This window comes from Pseudopipra pipra, chromosome 1 (genome assembly GCF_036250125.1).
Source record: "Pseudopipra pipra isolate bDixPip1 chromosome 1, bDixPip1.hap1, whole genome shotgun sequence".
NCBI classification, from domain to species: domain Eukaryota; kingdom Metazoa; phylum Chordata; class Aves; order Passeriformes; family Pipridae; genus Pseudopipra; species Pseudopipra pipra.
This window is the reverse complement of record NC_087549.1, coordinates 108,365,760-108,384,740: the sequence shown is the minus strand read 5'-3', so window position 1 is coordinate 108,384,740 and position 18,981 is coordinate 108,365,760. Positions and strand designations below refer to the sequence as shown.

The window sequence follows — 18,981 nt, the reverse complement described above, 5'->3', positions numbered from 1 at the left end:
TGTCACAATACTTGACTTTGATTTTGTACTTAAGTTGTACAGCTACAGCTGAGAATTTATTGTAGCAGTAAGGTTTTACTGCCCTGCTGACCAGCTCTCATTTAGAAGTTCTGCATGCCATGTAGAACAACGCTGATTTCTGACAACCCTGGGTTTATACTCCTCCTTACATATCTGCTGTTGCTAAAGGAGTTTTCACTTGGAGCAAGTCCTGTGTTGTGGAACTCAATGCCTTAGTCATAAAAATCCAAGAGATACTGACTGACTCAGTTTCACAGTTTCAGTTGAACTGCCAAAAAAGACAAAAGGGCATTTTTTATATGGTGTACATGAGTATGATGAAGTGCAGGGCACTACTGAACAGGTGCCTCATTTGGTCTCCATACGAAATATTAGTTTGCAAAATTATCAGAAGTTTTATACCAAATTGTAATTGTGTCCATTGTACTGAAGAAATTTAATGTAAAGCAATAAATATTTCAGATTCCAACAGACAAATCTGGACGTTTCACCCCAGTTCACAACCAAGCCCCACAAAGCAGCCACTTACTCACTCCCTCATCAGCAGGATTAGGGAGAGAATCAGAAGGGTAGAAGCTAAAAAGCTCAAGTGTTGAGATAAAGACAGTTTAATAGGGAAAGTAAAAGCTGTGCACACAAGGAAAAAAACCTGAAAGAATTAATTCACTGCTGCACAGGGGCAGGCAGGTGTTCAGCCATCTCCAGGAGAGCAGGGCCCCATCACACCTAACAGATACTCAGGAAGACAAACAGCATCACTCCGAACATCCTCACCTTTCTCCTTCTTCCCTCCACTTTATATACTGAGCATAATGTCATATCATCTGGGATATCCCTTTGGTCATTTTGGACAGGATACACCTGTCGTGGCTGTGTCTTCTCCTAATGCACCCCCAACTTCTTTGCCAGTGTGGCAGCACACCTTGGCTCTGCCAAAACATAAGATCCAAGCCAAAACCAGCACAATGATCCAATATTACTAAAATTGAATAGAAACTGTTTTCAGGTATGGAAGTATTCCAGTCCTGCGTCTAAATTACTTCAAAGCCAGCATATATTTAGTGATGAACTTACTTGTGTTACATGTTTATTGATTAGGATCTTGCAAAGGGAAAACCAACTTCAGTGAGAGCTCAGAAGTCTCAAAGCTGTGTTTTCTGGTTTAAGCTGCAGTGATAAGGTTAATGTTTAACATGGTGGTCCTATGTGTAAGATGTTTTGTTATTTAAACTCAAATTCTTTCCTTTGAAACTGAGAGCAAATTACTGAGACAATAAGAAATTCATAACATGAGACATCCAATTCAAGAATTCCCATATTTCTTCCCAAAAATTATATATTGCATTTTTTACTTCGCATTTTTTCATGACTAAATTTTATCAGATTAACATCAGATGACAATAATTATTTGAGTTTATCCAGTTTAAAGAGAGGGACAGCATAATATACCTCAAGACAAGCTGAAAATTTACAGTGTCTGGCTGTGTACTCAGTAACAGTCACCTCCTCACCAAACGATGAACATTTTTACTAAAGCACATATTTGAATTTTAACTTTCAAATGTTTCTTCATTCTACCAGTATTAGAGCTTCACTCTTGATTACCAGAGCTTAGAAACTTAGAACAAAACCAGAATAATTTTGAACTGCCTTCCAAGTTCACTTTGCTTTCTAAATAAGTATTTGACATTTTCTCAATGCCTTTTCACATATTCCTGCACTGATATTTTGAATAAAAAGGAGGCTAGAAAGAGGTGTGTGGGTTTGGGTTTAGTTGAAGGTTCAGCTTCAATCGTATCTGCTGTGGTACCTGTATTAAACTTCAGTTTACGGACATAAGAGACAAGTGTAACATCCATCGGAAACGTGAGAACAATTTCCATCTTTCTCTTTTTTATTTAACCACATAAGTACATGTCAACAGTTGGCATAAACTTCATAAAAATACAGTACCTTTTTGTGCCGAAACACTAGTCACAATGTTTATATAAAGATTTTTTTTCCTGCTTCCTTGAATTCAATTAACATTTTAAAAAGTGACTTTCCAAAAGCCCTTTCTTTGTGAGTTTCCTTATAGAAATTTTTCCAAAAGCTATTCTGTAAAAGTTAAAAAGCTAATGCATTTTCAGCCATTCTCCCTCACCCTCTCAATAAAACAGATTTTAAAAAAATAAGAAGTTTTACAATACTGATCAGTTGTTATACTACTACTTTATCACAGGTTCCCATTTAATTGATACTGTTATAGGCGTGATGGATGGTATCCCTATAGCACCTAGAATTGCTAGATGCTATTAGGGCTAAAAAGATCAGTCATATCAATAGACTGATGTCTGAACAAAAAAAAACACTAAGTCAAAACAAATCCAAAACATGAATGATATACAGCGAAACATCAGACTTGAGAAGTCTTATACTGTAGAATCACAATTACTGTGATACTTCCCAATGGCAACAAACATACAAAAATTCTACCAGGTCAGGTAAACGACTAAAGGGTGTCCTTGCACTGGGTATCTTGGAAAGTGAATTCTCTATCTAATTATAATATTGGTGTGACACCAAGATGACAGAAAAACTGCAGAACCAGTCTAATAATGTTGAAGCTATTACACCCACACGACTGACTACACCCATATCACAACTGGGGCTTAATTTTTCTTTAATGCTGATGATAAAGTCCAGGGAGGATCTAATATATGGGGAAATAAAACAGGGAATACATTTTGAAAGTAATTTCTTATCAAGTTAGGCGCTGAAGGTCTAGTTAAGGCAGTGAAGGATTTATTTTAGTATCTTTCTAAGGCTATGACAGATTTTTCCTGAATAAAGCATTTTCCCTTAAAAATTTCATGTATATTATGCCAGCTTATTGTGAATGCATAACAATGCTAAAAACCCTTGGACACTGAGAAGCTAAACTATTGCTTACTGCAAATATTACCCTTATTAGTCTTCTTTTTTAATATCAATAGGATTCCAGGAACATGCACCAAAAAAAATGAAGTTTCAAGTCCGCCGACAAACTTTTCCATAGCTACTTTTAACTCTTTTTGGATCAGTGTTAAATAAAATGTGCAAACATATAATCATTTGCATAGCAAATCTCAAGGGACTGACCCTGAAATAGAAATTCAAACTGTTAGGTTTAAGATATTTCTATAATCAGAATTCACTTAAAATGGTAAAAAATAAAATACACATTTTTCCATTTTAAGTCTAGTAGAAAAGGTATTTCTGATTTAGAATTCTTATAGTTAATAGTTTAAAGATTTGAAAGACCGATGCTTCATTGCATTGAAATGTTATTCCTTTGGAATCTTCAAGACTCTGTAATTGCTATTTTCAAATACTGTGATGAAATACGGCCTGGAATTCTTGCTCATAAGGGTACATAAAGGAATCTTTCCCCTATTGGCAGGATCTTCGACATCCCAAATTTCAGGCATACTGCAACCAGGCCTAGAAAACATATGAATATGAAAAGAGAAATGAAGAAATGCCATAAAAACCCCCAAACATTTAGCTTGCTGAACTCAGTTTTATAGTGCCCCATGAATACTTGATTGTGACATATATATTTTTTTAAGTTTGTCTTTATACTAGATATTATCAGATTACAAAACCAGTAAATATAGTAGTAATTTAAAAATAATATTGAGAATGTGTAAAATGGATCTGCTTTTGCAGTTATGTAATCATTAAATAATTAATTTGGAGCAGAAAGCATATAAAACAACACAAATTATACCATATACGTTACCAGAGATCCTTAAGTCTTATAAAATAGGGGGTGATATTCACATTCCTAACATTTCTAAAGAAAATTCAGGAAATAAAACACCTTAAAAAAGTAACTTCTTGATTTTTATTAAGGACCATAGCCAACATAAATTCCCTGGAATTTTAGAGAATTCCATAAATTTGTCTTTCAAAGTCAGAATTACTGAAAATTTTCTAATTTTAACAAAGATAAGAGCAAAGAAGTAGAACATATACATTTAATTTTATTCTAAATGAAAATAAAATAAAATAAAAAATCCAAACTAATTGTTTTCTGGAGGGCAGAAAGAGAAATCAAAGGGGGGAAAAAAGGAAAAAGCATAGCTCTTTCTGAAGGACAGCTTAAATGTGACAAAATTTTTAGTGACTAGTGGTCATAATATTTTGGTACTCCAACTATGTGTTACTCTGCACCTTTTATTCATACTAGGCTTTCATTATACACATACATCTGTTCTTACCACTACAGAACGATGACTTGTTTCCTTAGTGAATCTCTTCACACATACAACACAGCTTTTCAGGTGCACACCAAGAACACAAGGTTGTTAATATGAGTAAAGCCAATCATCACAGAATCATAGAATAGGCCAGGTTGGAAAGGACCTGTGAGATCATCAAGTCCAACCCTTGATCCAACACCACCGTGGTTACTAGACCATGGGACTAAGTGCCAGACCCAGCCTCATCTTACAAACCTCCAGGGATGGAGAATCCAGCACTACACTGGGCAGCCCATTCCAATGTCTGATTACCCTCTCTGTAAAGAATTTCTTCCTAATATCTAACCCAAACCTCCTCTGGCAGACCTTAAGACCACACCCTCTTGTCTTACTGATAGCTGCCTGGGAGAAGAGCCAATCCCCACCTGGCTACAACCCCCTTTCAGGGAGTTGTAGAGAGTGATGAGGTCTCCCCGGAGCCTCCTCTTCTCCAGACTAAACAACCCCAGTTCCCTCAGCCTCTCCTCATAAGACTTGTGCTCAAGTCCCTTCACCAGCCTTGTTGCTCTTCTCTGGACTTGCTCCAGCACCTCAATATCCTTCCTGAACTGAGGGGCCCAGAACTGGACACAGTACTCCAGGTGTGGCCTCACCAGCGCTGAGTACAGGGGAAGAATCACTTCCCTGGACCTGTTGGCCACACTGTTTCTGATAAAGGCCAGGTATCTAGATGCTGGACAAAAATGTATTTTTGACACTTTTAATAAATAAAGTACAGACCAACATTTCAAAACTACCACTTGGTATGAATCTTATACTGCATTTTTGAGCGGTGTGTCATTCTTGTGAGAAAGAGGGAGACTACTCACTTTTTTCTGCTTACACATAACGACTCTTCAAGAATGTAGTAATTCACTCCTAGTTCCATCAATTCTCTTTTTACTTCATTTGCAGGTTTTCGACTGTACATGGAATACACCACTTTAGTTCTGGCCCTTCAAAAAGAATAATACAAAAGTTAGCTAGCAATCTAGCATGAGAATGTGAGCTTTAACTTTAGACTGGAGAGGAAGGCTTTTTTATTTCACAAGATAACTGCGCTAAAAAAAAGTTTACATTAATAGTACCATTTGCTTAAATGTGATTATTTCTTCACAAATCTAATGATTCCAAGCACAGTGTTTACAGCCCTTTGATTTTTCTGTTGCAGGAGACAACTTAGTAACAAGAGACATGGTTACTGTGAACAGAAAGCATGAAGATGTCAAAGCAATGCATTCATTACATAATACTGAAGGCCAGAAACAACCTTGCTTGGACTGTAGGTGATCAGAAGGAATCATTCACCGAGCCTCTCCGCAAAAGGTCACACTCACTGCCCTTTTTCAGACTTTGTTAAATGCAGAGTGCAAGACCTGATGTTCACCTATGCTGATCAAGCAAAATCAGCACTTGAACACCATGATCCTGTTTCAGAACTAGATGACCTTTAAGGTCCCTTCCAGCCCAGGCCATTCTATATCACCCAGTAATATCCTCCTTTGAGTGTGCAAAGCATGACATTGTTAACTCACATTCATTTTCTGATACCGTACTGCCGGTACTTTATTTTCTCCAGACATTCCCTGTCCCGTATTTTTGTAGCTAGAATAAAATAGGATATTTCAATTGGAAGGGACACACATCAATCATCTAGTCCAACTGCCTGACCAATTCAGGGCAGACCAAAAGTTAAAGCAAGTTAATGCCAACAGAGGACTAAGGACGTAAGGCACATAAAATTAATCCCTGCCCTTTCTCTCTATCTTGCTGTTTTCTTGTTGTGTGTTGGGTTTTTTTAACCCGTTTTACCAAATTAACAAAAAATGATGCTACATTGTATTTATTAGAATAAGTTCTTGACCTTTCCCGATAAATCAATTCAGTTTCACAAAATATCCTGATTTTGAAAATAACAGAGTAGAAAACTTAGTAATTCCATTATAAAATTTCAGTTTCAACTACTCTTAGTATTTCAGTAATTAACAAATGATCACAAAACAAATGACAGCCAGTCACAGAGAGCTAAGAGAAATAACTAAACTAGCTATCTTGAGAAAAAAATCAAACCTGTCTACAATGTCAGGAACTAGAATGAAGAAAGGACATAACAGGACACATTAAATTCAATTCCATAATTTAATTCCAATTTGTTTTGTATATAAGTTTGAAGCCATATCTATCCCTACAGTATATCCCTTCAGAAGAACATAAATCCTGAAGAAATAACGCGTGAGTTTTCAATCTGACTAAAATAGCAAACCAAGTTCTATGGGGTTTTAACAAATTTTACAATATAACATGATGCCATTCCTAGAGTATACTGCAAACATTAAGAGAATTAATAGCAAATACAAATAAACCCTCAAATGCAAAATTTACCTTAAACCTGCATCTTCATAGTGAGGATGATTTACAATAGGACGCAGTGTAGACAATTTAACACTTGCCATTGTAGGCATTGCTCCAGCAAACACTGCATCTGAAATGCACAATTATAGGCACGTTTCACATGAAGAATCGAACAGCAAAAGTAGAGAAACAGTTCAAATATCTAAACAGTAATCCTCTAGAAAAAACATAGAGAGAGTTTTTAGAAGGCCTGACACGGCAGGAACAGGAGATGCACAAAATCTATTTTCTTTTTAACCTTGAATTCAACATGAGCCATTAGATAACTCAGCATCTAAGAATGAAGATTTACTGCATCTTATTTTTCTTGAACGGGTAGAATAACATAGTTATTACGACAACTCACTTTGTCACTTCTTATGCTAGTGTTAAATGGGCAGTCAGTCCACTTTGGCTTGAACGTATTTTACTTTGTTTCCAGCCAGTTTTCTGACACTTTTACTTATTTTAGGAAAAGAAGTGGTGCAACCACAACACATACACATTTTTAATTCTCTTCTAGCAAAATGGTGATCATGGACCCACATACAGGACCAGTGTCATTTAAGCAAAAACCTATTTTAATTGGACTTGGCAAAGAGGCTTTTGTTGAAATACTACATCACTGGCTAGAACCTCCAGACCAGTAGCCTGCAGTCTAACAAAGCAAGTTTTCAGTGCTTTTCTCATTTGAAGTAGTTTCTATACAGACAAGTATATATGATTTGGCTTTAGGCCTGTCCCAAGGCAAAGCCACAAACTGTAGCAATACCTATGCAATCATTCATGACAAGTTCTATGGTTCGATCTCACAGTAAATGGGGAACATCCTACACTATTAAACAGTTTACCTTGTCTGGTATTGACTTTTATCCACTCCAAAAGTTCTTCTTGTGGCAAATTGCTAAATTCTCCCATGATGTTCCACTGAGTTTGAAGGTTTGCAGATCCCTCTATTGCCATCAATGCTAAAATAGCAAAGACCAACGTTTTGGGCTGGATTTTATAGAAGAGCCATCCAAATAACTGAAATGCAAGAATTGATTAATTCCTAGACAACAATTCTGTAATGTTGTATGCAGAACAATTCATTTTTATTTCTCTATGAGGAACCTAATATATATTACAGTATGAAATATCTCTGCTTAATTATTCATCTTTGTTCAACTTAGAGAAGAAAACGTTTTAATCACAGGTTTCTAATACCTAAAATGTAGTTGTAGAGAAGATGGGACTTTACTCCCTTCACGAAGATGCACTTATTTTTTCCTTTTTCCTTCATTAAAAATCTTTCTTTAAAATGTGTTACAAACTGGATTACTTTCCAGTGAAAATCAGCATTAGGTCACTTTTTCCTCACAAAGCATTCCAGACAATGAAAATATTTTTTATTAAAAAAAAGTACATTATTATTTTTATTGTTCATCAGCTGCCACAAGATGATGGTAATGGAAAGTACAAGGATTCATGCAATGGGCTGAAAGAACAAAATATATCAAATTCCTTTTCCATGCGCACAATAATAATCTTTAGCCTCCAAATAAATTAGTTATACTAATACCACTGCAGGTAAACGTTCGTGGTCTTCTAGATGAAAGGACAGTGTTGATCTCAATTACAATAAGATAACTGCCTCTGTTAAATTTCCTTAATTTTTTCTTGCATCTGTAAAACCAAATTGTTGCTTTTTAATATATACTTTATTCAAACATCTAAAACTTCATCTAACGATAAGTGTACCGAGTGTTAATCAATCATCTGGTCACAAGTCTCATCTTCCCCTTCTCATCTCCCTCCATTGCAGCAATTCTGACTCAGTATTGCACATACAGTCAGATTTCTCAGCCTCAAGAAACTATTTCTGCTCAGCAGCCAGTAGGACAGAAAAAGCTCATTAAAAACCACTTGATATTCTCCTAATCCTACAAAAACAAACAAAATGAAACAAAAAAAAAAAAACACCACACCAAAAAAGGGTTTCTTTATTGCTCACTTAAGTCTTAGAAGTGGTCTGCTCAATTGTAGCTGAACAGCCTTATGGGCCAGTACTTCTCTATCATGCTGAAGCCAGTCCTGTATCAGCTGGCAGATTACCAGCCTCTCCCTACTAAAGAAAGCATACATCAGTCAGATCAGAAAAAAAATCCAGCTTGTCTTCTATAGGTATCAATCAGCACCAACCTAGGGGACATGCTCAACAGGCAAAAGAATCTTCATTGATAACAAGACAAGGGAATTGATTTTATTTTTACTTACACTGTTCACCTAAAGTTAGGTACTCTTCAACATAGGTATGTACTTCTCCTAAGGCCCAAGCCAGGGCCAGGATATTCCCAAGCTGTATTATATGTGGCAGCTGGTCATTCATCACTTTCTGCACAGAATAACTGTCCGAACCACAGAGATCTGAAGCCCTTCCCTAGCATTCATGACCTATTTCTTTCAAACCAACTATGCTTCCACGATGCTGCAAAGAAGGAAGAAAATGCCAATGAACCTAAGTCACCTAGTCCACCAGAGGCAGCTCCCAGAACAGGAAATCTTCTGCAACAGCAGCTTCCCGAGAATCTTACTCTCACTCTACAACCATTGGTAACAGCAGAACAACCAAAGTGCCAAAATGCAGTTCGCAGCAGAAGAAAAAAAAATATTGACCAAATACTCTAAATGTATCTTCCCTTTCAATATTCACATGGTAATGACATGTGGCATCCTCTAAGATACAACACACAACAATTACCAAAAGCACCAGCTTTCATGAACCGGTCTGATGACTTTAGTTGCAGTGCTAAAAAAACAACAATTCAGAAAGAATTACTGAAATGCTGCTACTCAGGTGCTTTAAAAACAAAAAGATCGCTATGCGGCCAAAAATAGCAGTACACATTTTATTATTTTTTAATTCTCAGAAGGCTGAGGTGCCTTTTCCCGTGGTACAAAACACAGAAATACTTTTAGTTCTGAACTTCACTAGAAAATTCTATTGTTACCAGCACTATCACCACCACCACAACCAGGGCAGAAAAGCCCATCAATTTTCTTCTAGAAAATATACAATTAAAACAAGAACTAAGAACAAATTAACTTTGGGCAGAACTAATTTATACTGTAATTGTTATCTAGAAATCATATGTTAAAATAAAACAGATTTTTTTCTTTTTGCTTTTCTGACTTTTGAAAAGAAACTTCATTTCAAATGATTTAGAAACACCTCATGAAAGTTCATTTGGAGAAATCTAACCAGTGTAACTGCTATTACTGAAATAACCAGACCACCTAAGAGGCTGCCAGTATTTCAAGAACAACTAAGAACTGGAAAACCGAACACCTGTGAACCTTACAGAACAGCAAGTACGTAGAGCAAAATTCCTCAAGACTCAAGTCCCAATGCTCAGTTACAAGGTAGCTAAATAAAGTTACTTTTTGAAGAAGTTTTGACAAATTTTTAGCATTTTATATTTTAACTGTACAGACTGATTTGATGTTGGCCAACACTAAGCACTTCTACCTAGGCCAAATAACAAATCAGGCATGAAGAAAGTGATGAGCACACCGCTTAAGCAGACTGATACTGTGTTACCCGTCCAGTATTATAAAGAACTGTCCTTCCCTTAAAGAACCTGCAGGGAAACAATTCAGTTTTCTAGGAAACAATCATTTGTTCAGCTGGCATAATATGGGATAGCTTCCTCCTCTTTGCATAATTCTGTCTCATTAACGCATCTTCCCGTTGTTTGACACAGGGATCAGCTGTTTAACAGACAGTAACTGCCTTCATCATACAACCCTAATTCACCTTTAAGACACTTTCTAAAAAATCACTGCAGAGTGGAGGGTGACAGAGACCTCTGAAGATCCAGCCCTGCTGCTCAGGCAGGGTCACCCAGAGCCAGGTGCCCAGGTCCATGTCCAGACAGCTTTTGAGTATCTCCATTGTTTTGGGATTCATTCATTCATACAAAATTCTCCTTGAAGTCAGGGTCTGATTGAAAAATATGAAGCCCAGTTTGCATGTGCATTAAAAATCCAAACAGGTAATTATTTACACTACTTTTTCATTTTCTCAGTAATCAAGCACTGGCTGGTAATAATCCCCAAAGGGTTGATTATACCAGCAAGATACAGCAGCTCTCTGACCACACCTCTTCCCCTGGAAAATTTCTACACTGGTGCAAAAGGCAGTATGTTTGTAGCAGAGCAAATTGGAATTTCATGGTTGCCTGGAATTAATGGTTCTCACGTTCTTAGCAGAGCTGAGCTGAAAGTGCGTACCAACAGAGTGAGGACTTGTCAGGCAGTCCGTAACACACTTCCTTTCCAAAACTAAAAACTTGTCCTGATTGCAAGCAGACTTTTCCAGAGTACATGCCTTCTCCTTCACTACTGAGAACAAGCCAGCAGACGCTTCGGTGTTTCTAAAGCATGATGCTGCTGCTCATCTGCATGTCTAGTGTACCAGAAGAGTCCTTCCTCCAGAAATAATATGTGTGTAATGTATTACATTACAGCTGATTAAAGTAGCCTCTGCTTCTACTGTTGAACTTGACTGGTAGATCATCCAAATATTTGCAGGCATCATCTTATGAACACAGACCATTGAAATTGTGCTCTTATCACTCTGCAAAATGGCTGCTAAAAACATGCTGCCTTGGTGAAATAAGGCACCCACACTAATACAGTCATACCTGGAAAGGTGAATGGTATTGTGGAGAGAAGTCTAACACAGGTAAATAACATGCACATGTTAACTTAGCAAGTGCTTAATCATCCTCACAGTGAAAAAGTTCCCAGATGTTTAGAGGGAACCACCTGTGTTTCACTGTGTGCCCACTGCCTCTCGTCCCGTCACTGGCCACCGCTTGAAAGAGCCAGCCATTCCCCCCAGTTCTGTATCATCAGCAAACTTGCTGAGGGTACTCTCTGCCCCATTATCCAGACCATTAACAAAGACACTGAACAGTCTGGACGCAGCACTGACCCCTCGGGTAAATTGCTAGTTACTGGCCTTCAAGCAGACCATGCACCACTGATCACCCCTCTCTGGGCTCAGCCATTCAGACAGTTTTCTATCTGCCTCCCTCTCTGCTTCCCAGACAAAAGACTACTTACCCTACTTTTGCTGCAAGTGCAAGCCTTCTAAAACAGCTATTTAAATAGAGATTGAAAATCTAGTAACATTTTATGTTATAGATGATTTCAAACTAGAAAGATTAAATCCGAGTTAGATATATGACTTTGATTTTTAAGACTGAAATGTTTTCAACGTGCAAGACTTCAAACAAGACTTCTAGAAAGAAATAACAGACAAAAATATGCAAGGCAATAAGCTCTGAAGAGCTGTGAAAACACAGTGTAAACAAAGTCAAACACCAGATAAAATTAATGGTCAATAAAAACTTGCAATGGCATAGAGGTGTGTAAATGCAGTAAAATCTAGTATATGTCTCCCTATGTTCAAGCTGAATACACAGCATGTTAACTCATATAATAATGCTATTGGACAAGTTGCATAAAACAAGACATTTACTTTATTTGGGAAGAAGTGAGAATGGAACTATTTTTTGACAGGCAGTATAATCTGCTTTATTTTTAACTGCTACCCTCAGATTCAGCAATTACGTGCAGAGAAATCTGCTTTAGGACAAACATCTTTGTAATACTGTAAGTACTGAGATAGCTACAGGATAAAAGAGATCTTACCTGCTTTGAACACACCAAGGAAGCCATAACACATAGATGTGGTGTCAAAAACAGTTTTAGTCTCATGATTAAAATTGCTAGGACACTGTATGCCAACAGCTGCAATGCATGGAATACCAGCTGAAAGGAAAAAAAAACCACAAGAAAGGAGCATAATATTTCATACTTTTCATTTCTGTCTTAAACACGCAACTTCATTTTCAATACAAATTATGAGCTTGTCTGAAAGTACAAATCAAAGTAAAGATCTTCATATTTCAGATAGTAATAATGACTTTCTCTTATCTTTTTTCTAAAGTGTATCTAGTATGCTAAGGAATGGAACAACAGGAAGGTAAACATTAACAATAAAATCAAAAGGAGCTGGAGAAATGGCTAGCTATTAAAAAAAATCCTTAAACAACAGGCATATGTAAAATTTCTTGTATAACCTCTTTACAGAAGTCAAGAGACTTTGCTGTTTAATGTCCAGAATACCCAAGTATGGAATGAAAGTAGAGAATAAAATCATCCTTGATAATCACACAGTCACAGGCAGCTTGCTCCAATATTCTCAGAAAATGTTAAAAAGCATCAGATATCACTCACCACTACTGACATTGAATCTATGCTACCTGTCGAAGTGCTGTGGTAAATCACAGAGGCATTTTTTCAATCAGTGCTTTTATCTAAGTGATTGCTTATCACACAATCATTTAGGTTGGAAAAGATCTCTAGGAAAAAGTCCAACCATTAATCTAACACTACCAAGAACATCACTAAGCTATGTCTCTCAGTGCCACATCGACATGTCTTTAAATACCTCCAGGGATGGTGACTCAACTCCTTCCCTGGGCAGCCTGCTCCAATGCTTGACAACCCTTATGGTGAAGAAATTTTTCCTAATATCCAATCTAAAATTCCCCTAAGGCAACTTGACAGACATTTACCAGCTCTCTGGGCCACCTGTTCCAATGTTTCACCACTTTCTTTGTAAGAAACTTCTTCCTTATACCTAGTCGAAATCTACTTGATTTCAGTTTTAAGTCATTATCCCTTGTCCTATCACAATAGGCCCTGCTAAAAAGTTTGTTCCCATCTTTCTTATAGGTCCCCTTTAAGCACTGAAAGGCCTCAATAAGGTCTCCCTGGAGTCGAGTCTTCTCCACACTGAACAACTCCAACTCTCTCAGCCTGTCTTCAGAGAAGAGCTGTTCCATCCCTGATTGTTTTTGTGGACCTCCTCTGACAGGTCCATTTTTTCCTGTGCTGAGGGCTCCAGAGCAGGACACAGTACATTGTTTTGCATAACTTTACTAAAAAGAACCATGTGTATAGTATTATATTCATTATGGCATGTTTCAAAACAGAATTTTAACATTATCTATCATGTCAAAGCCCAGCAAAGGAAGCAATCTCCTTCTCAGTCTATATGGAGAAAACTGAAGATCCAGACTAATTTAAGTGTCTTTTTGTACTGCTATAGCAAAAGGCCAAGATTTCTCTCTTGCAGTCACCCCCATTAGCCAGTATATTTTTTTGTTCAACATTCCAGAATTATTCTGGTGACATAACAGATGCAATTTAAGATGAGCGAATAAAAGGCGTGAATACTTAGCTTCAAATAAAGCATGTCTATCAGCATCACACCATTACAACCTGCATTTCAATACTGAGTATTTGCATTAACGTACAAGTAAAAAAACTGTGCAGAAAAAGAATCTTACCTCACCATGGTTAAAACGTTCTTCTCTGGAAAAAAAAAAATCCAAACCCCACATTATTTATGTATTACAGAAGCACTGGTTTTATTTCAAAATCATCATAGTGGCATTAGACAGCACAACTAATCCAGTAAGCATGAGCCAATGTCTGCACAGAATTTTTTTTCACTCTGTGAAAGTTTTAAATATACTGCAAATCAGTAACTATCTTCCTCAATTCCTGTATCTATTTGGAAATATGAATATTAATTTTAGCACTTTTTTTAATTCCATTAATTATAGAACAGCTTATTTAGAAAATGAAACTTCAGTAATGCAAAAAAAAAAAAAAAAAAATCACAGAATTGTTAGGATTTGAAGGGACCTCTGGAGATCATCCAGTCCAATGCCCCTGCCAAGGCACGGTCACCTCAAGCAGGCGACACAGGAATGTGTCCAGGTGGGTTTTGAATGTCTCCAGAGATGGAGACTTCATGCCCTCCCTGGGCAGCCTGTTCCAGTACTCTGCCACCCTCAACAGAAAGAAGTTCTTCCTCAACTGAGGTGAAACTTGTATTTTCATTTACGGCCATTACTCCTTGTCCTGTCACTGGGCACCACTGAAAAGAAGCAGAACACTGGTACCAAAAGAAGAGTCAGTCAGGCACTACATATATTGATCTTGGATTGTCAGACAGAAATACAAATGTGAAAAGAGTCAAAATCTTGTACACTTCTTGTTCTCCAAAAACATCTGTGAAGATAGGATGCTGAATCCTGCTCACATCTGTTGACATTTTGGTAATGTCCAGTAGACTACAGATAGCAGAGATCACTGAAATGATTAATGGTATTTTACAAAAAAATGGGGAGCAGAAAGACATGCCAGGGAAATGATAACACTCAATTGGACAAACTGATTTCTCTTTAGTACGGCATCAACAAGTGATGTCAAACAGCTCTGATAGGTAGAGTATGTATTAGATATTCAGATAATAAAATTAATACAGTTGGGATCCCTTCCTAAGGATTAAACTCATGTATCTTTAAAACCTGGGAAAAAATAATGGGGAGAAAAGAATTTGCATTCACTGTTTATAGTAAAAAAGCAAAAAGATATATAAATATTGGTTTAGGAACAGAGCAGAAAAGTAAATTATTAAATAAAAAATCTAGGCTTAAATAGGTTAACATGTCTAAAACGAGTTCAGCAGCTAACCTTAGGTTTAGATACCATATAAAAATTCCACATATAGTACATCCAAGCCACTCAGTTACTGGACTATATATAACTCATCCTTCGAAAAGGACCAACATAATGTAGAATTCTGAATTATGCAGCATATAGCAAATCAAATGAACTTTCCACAGAAAATTCAGTTTTACATTAAAAAAGAAGGCAATACTTACCTTTCATATTGGCCTGTCTGAGATAAGGACCACATAATAGATTTAATTGCCTGAAGGAAACATGAGCAAACAAAAAATATGAATAAGCTTTCAAAAGCATTCCAAAGCATTTTCAACATTTGCTAAATTAAACCACACCTTGGTAATCTCATTTTGAGAAAATGCTAAGATAAAAGACATGCAATGTTTTAGCTAAAACTTCTTTTTGAGGATGTTTAATTAGCCAGGCAGTTAGCAGTTATCCCATCTGTTCCTGTGTAAACTGTAAGTTGTTTTTATGCAAATTATACATAATCAAACTTACAAAACCAGTTATAAACTCCAGTTATAGTATTCATCAGCTAGGTGACAGAAATATTTTTGGCACTCAACATCAGAGCAAATCTTACCACTGACTCAGGACTGAACCTTTGCAAAAATCTTCATATAGAGAACAAAGAATTTGAAGTAAATGTTTTTGAAAACCTGTAATTTATCTAACTGTACTGGGTTTACGTGGCAAGGTTTGGTAGTAGGGGGCCTATAGGGGCAGCTTCTGTGAAAAGAGACTGGGGGCTGCCCCCATGTCAGATAGAGCCACTTCCAGAGAGCTTCAAACCAGATCTTATCACCGGCCAAAGCTGAACCCATCAGTGACACTGGTGGGGCCTCTACTGATAACACGTTTAAGAAAAGGTAACTGTGCAGCAGGTTTAAGAGAGGGTAGTGAGAAAAATGGGAGAGAAACAACCCTGAAGCCACTGAGGTCAGTGAAGGAGGGAGAAGAGATGCTCTAGGTGCCACAAGATTCCCTTGCAGCTTTGGAGAAGACCATGGTGATGTAGGTTTTTTCCCCCCTACAGCCCATGAAGGACTACAGTGGAGCAATATTCACCTGCAGCCTGTGGAGAACTCCATGCCAGAGCAGTTGGACGTGCCCTGAAGGATGCTGAAATTCATGGAGAACCCACAAGGGAGCAAATTCCTAGCAGGAGCTGCAGCTCATGGAGAAGAGCCGACAAAAGAGCAGGTTTTCTGGCAGGAGCTGCAACCTGTGGGGGATCCACGCTAGAGCATTCTGTTCCTGAAGACTGCGCCCCATGGAAAGGACCTATGATAGGCCAGTTCTTAAAAGACCTGCAACCTATGGAAGGGACCCATTAAGCCAGGCAATGAGGGGAAGGTGTCTTTAGTTTTGCTTTTGTTTCTCATAATCCTACTCTATTTTTCATCCCCAATAAATTGATCTTCCTCAATTCAAGTCTGTTTTGCTCATGACAGGAAATCAGAGAGTGATCCCCCTACATTTATCTTGACCCATGAGATTTTTCAACTCTTCTTTCCCCTTGTCATAATGAGGACAGGGAAGGGGAGAATGGCTTAGCGGGCACCTAGCAGCCAGCCAAGGTTAACCCACCACACTAACTTCTTCCCATCTCAAAATAAATAGTCATCTCTTTAAAAAAGTTGAAAACTAAATTCCAGGTAAAGGTGATTCACTACATTAATCACTTACCCTTTTGATGATTACCCCAAAAACCACCAGGACAACTGGTAATAGGAGAGTCTTTGTGTATCTTACTGGAGTCTAAAATGGAAATTAACTGCATTAATTGCTTTCCATTAATCTATAATTATTCCAGTGGTCATTTAAAAGGAAATAATATAAAGAGTTTTTCCTTGAGTAAAATGTAAATGTAAACTCTACCCAGCAATCATAACACTGGGGTCATCACTAAGTTATTTCTAATTCTTTGGCAAGCCACTCAAAGCCTAGAAGTAGATTGTATCTCATCTGAATTTGAGTACTATGGGCTGAGTAATCTAAAAGCATTCTAAATGCATACCTAGAAACTGATGAACTAAAAAACATCTGCTAATGCCATATTATGAAGTTTCAGTGCTGTTCTGTAGTCTAAATCTACGACACAAGGCCTTTGTAGCTCTCTGTATATTTTCCATATACTCAAAACCAGTCACTGAGAGCCACATAAACTCTTAAGTTTGCAGATCTGTAACCTTTCGTTTATCCCTGAGCAAGGACTTCTTTCATTCAAGCAAGCATATTTCTTAGATCCAAAATCAAAACAGTGTTTTTAGTTCAATTAAATGCAATAAAAGCAGTTAAATTTAGCTTTAGCTCATTAATTTCTCTTTTCACAAGTACGCCCTTGAACTTATGATGGCAGTAGGAGGTGATAGTTCTTAGATGTTTTAAGTTACAAACAAAGATAAAACAAGAAGCTCCCCTTTCCATAATCATATATTTTGACCAAATTACCTCTTTTTCCATGAAGTCAAACTCGGCAGCACAGGTATACATTAATGTATCAAAATCCTTGTAGCCAATAAATTTAGATTTCAATATATTTCCTATATGAGCCTGATACAGGAAAAAAATGCAAACTGTAGTAAGCAAAAACTGTCCTGTTTTCCACAGCAAAGTAGTTTAAATGTAAATTAGAACAGAATTTTATGCATTTACAATATTGTTATAAGAGTTCCAGAAATCTACTTCCAGTGCATTAAATGACATCTTTGACTGTAACACAGATTGGATGATGTCAAATAAAAAGCAGAAAACAGTAGAAAAAGAGGTATTATCATTGTGATTGGATTCAGGAAGTGTATAGTTTTATATAGTCATATTTTGAAATATGAGCTTCCCATCTTTTACCTCGATAGACATCTGCAGACAAGTTTTTAACAACAGAACAAATCGGCTGAAGTAAAGCAAGACAACCTTGTTACAACAATCATTTCAAAACTGTCCTAAAAATTAGCTTCAGAGAACAGTGAGCTAAGAAATTGAGTAAATAAAAGGTGTAGGTAGAAGATATACAAAATAAACAAAGGTCTATAAATCCACATTTAAAAACAAATGCAGAATATTTACTAACTCAAAAGTAAAGACATTTGCCTTTTCACAAACTTTGGTAATAACATCTCAAAGTGATAACACATAATGAAAGAGAAAGCAAATATACAATCTCTCTCCCATTTCTGCAAAACAAATATTAGAATTTCATGGAAGTTTATCAATAATATGTCAAACTCAAAACACTAAGAATTATAAAAGTTTTGGAAGACACCAACCAGATACTCCAATAAGAGAACTTACATCATCGGCTACTCCAAGCACAAAAGAAGTCAGGTATTTCAAGGTGACTGTCCCAAATAACCAGGCACATCCTTCAATGACCTTAAAAATGTATTTGGAATGAAATAAACATTTCTTGAACTTTTAAAGAAATCTTTTATTTTTTAAAAGGCTTATTAAATTTAGCTACTACTTACAAATTCTCCTATGTTATCACCGGTAAGTACAGTAATTTCTAACCAATGACACCTGCCAGATTTCAGTACACTGAGGTGTTTAAAGTTTCTGTATTTTCTGTTACAGCTGAAATAATTTTGTGCAGCTGATTTACACTACAGCTGCATACATTATCACAGAGGAGGCACCAAAGTTAACTTTAAACAGGGGCTGCCAGTTCCATCTGTTTTGCATACACCAGTGCGTAAGGATTATT

The 18,981-nt window shown here is 36.9% G+C and overlaps 1 protein-coding gene across 1 annotated transcript in view; it reads right to left on the bottom strand.

Moving 5' to 3' along the window:
* Positions 1 to 1,897: 1,897 nt before the first annotated feature.
* Positions 1,898 to 18,981, bottom strand: part of DPY19L1 (dpy-19 like C-mannosyltransferase 1) — a 45,683-nt gene continuing 28,599 nt past the window's right edge. Inside the window, exons 14-23 of the mRNA XM_064670201.1 lie at positions 18,570 to 18,650; positions 17,730 to 17,831; positions 16,965 to 17,036; positions 15,470 to 15,519; positions 14,084 to 14,108; positions 12,378 to 12,497; positions 7,529 to 7,703; positions 6,669 to 6,768; positions 5,117 to 5,242; positions 1,898 to 3,483 (exon numbers count right to left, since the gene is read on the bottom strand). Coding sequence (XP_064526271.1) covers positions 3,327 to 3,483; positions 5,117 to 5,242; positions 6,669 to 6,768; positions 7,529 to 7,703; positions 12,378 to 12,497; positions 14,084 to 14,108; positions 15,470 to 15,519; positions 16,965 to 17,036; positions 17,730 to 17,831; positions 18,570 to 18,650 — 1,008 coding nt within the window. The 3' untranslated portion in view covers positions 1,898 to 3,326. The remainder of the gene's footprint in view (positions 3,484 to 5,116; positions 5,243 to 6,668; positions 6,769 to 7,528; positions 7,704 to 12,377; positions 12,498 to 14,083; positions 14,109 to 15,469; positions 15,520 to 16,964; positions 17,037 to 17,729; positions 17,832 to 18,569; positions 18,651 to 18,981) is intronic.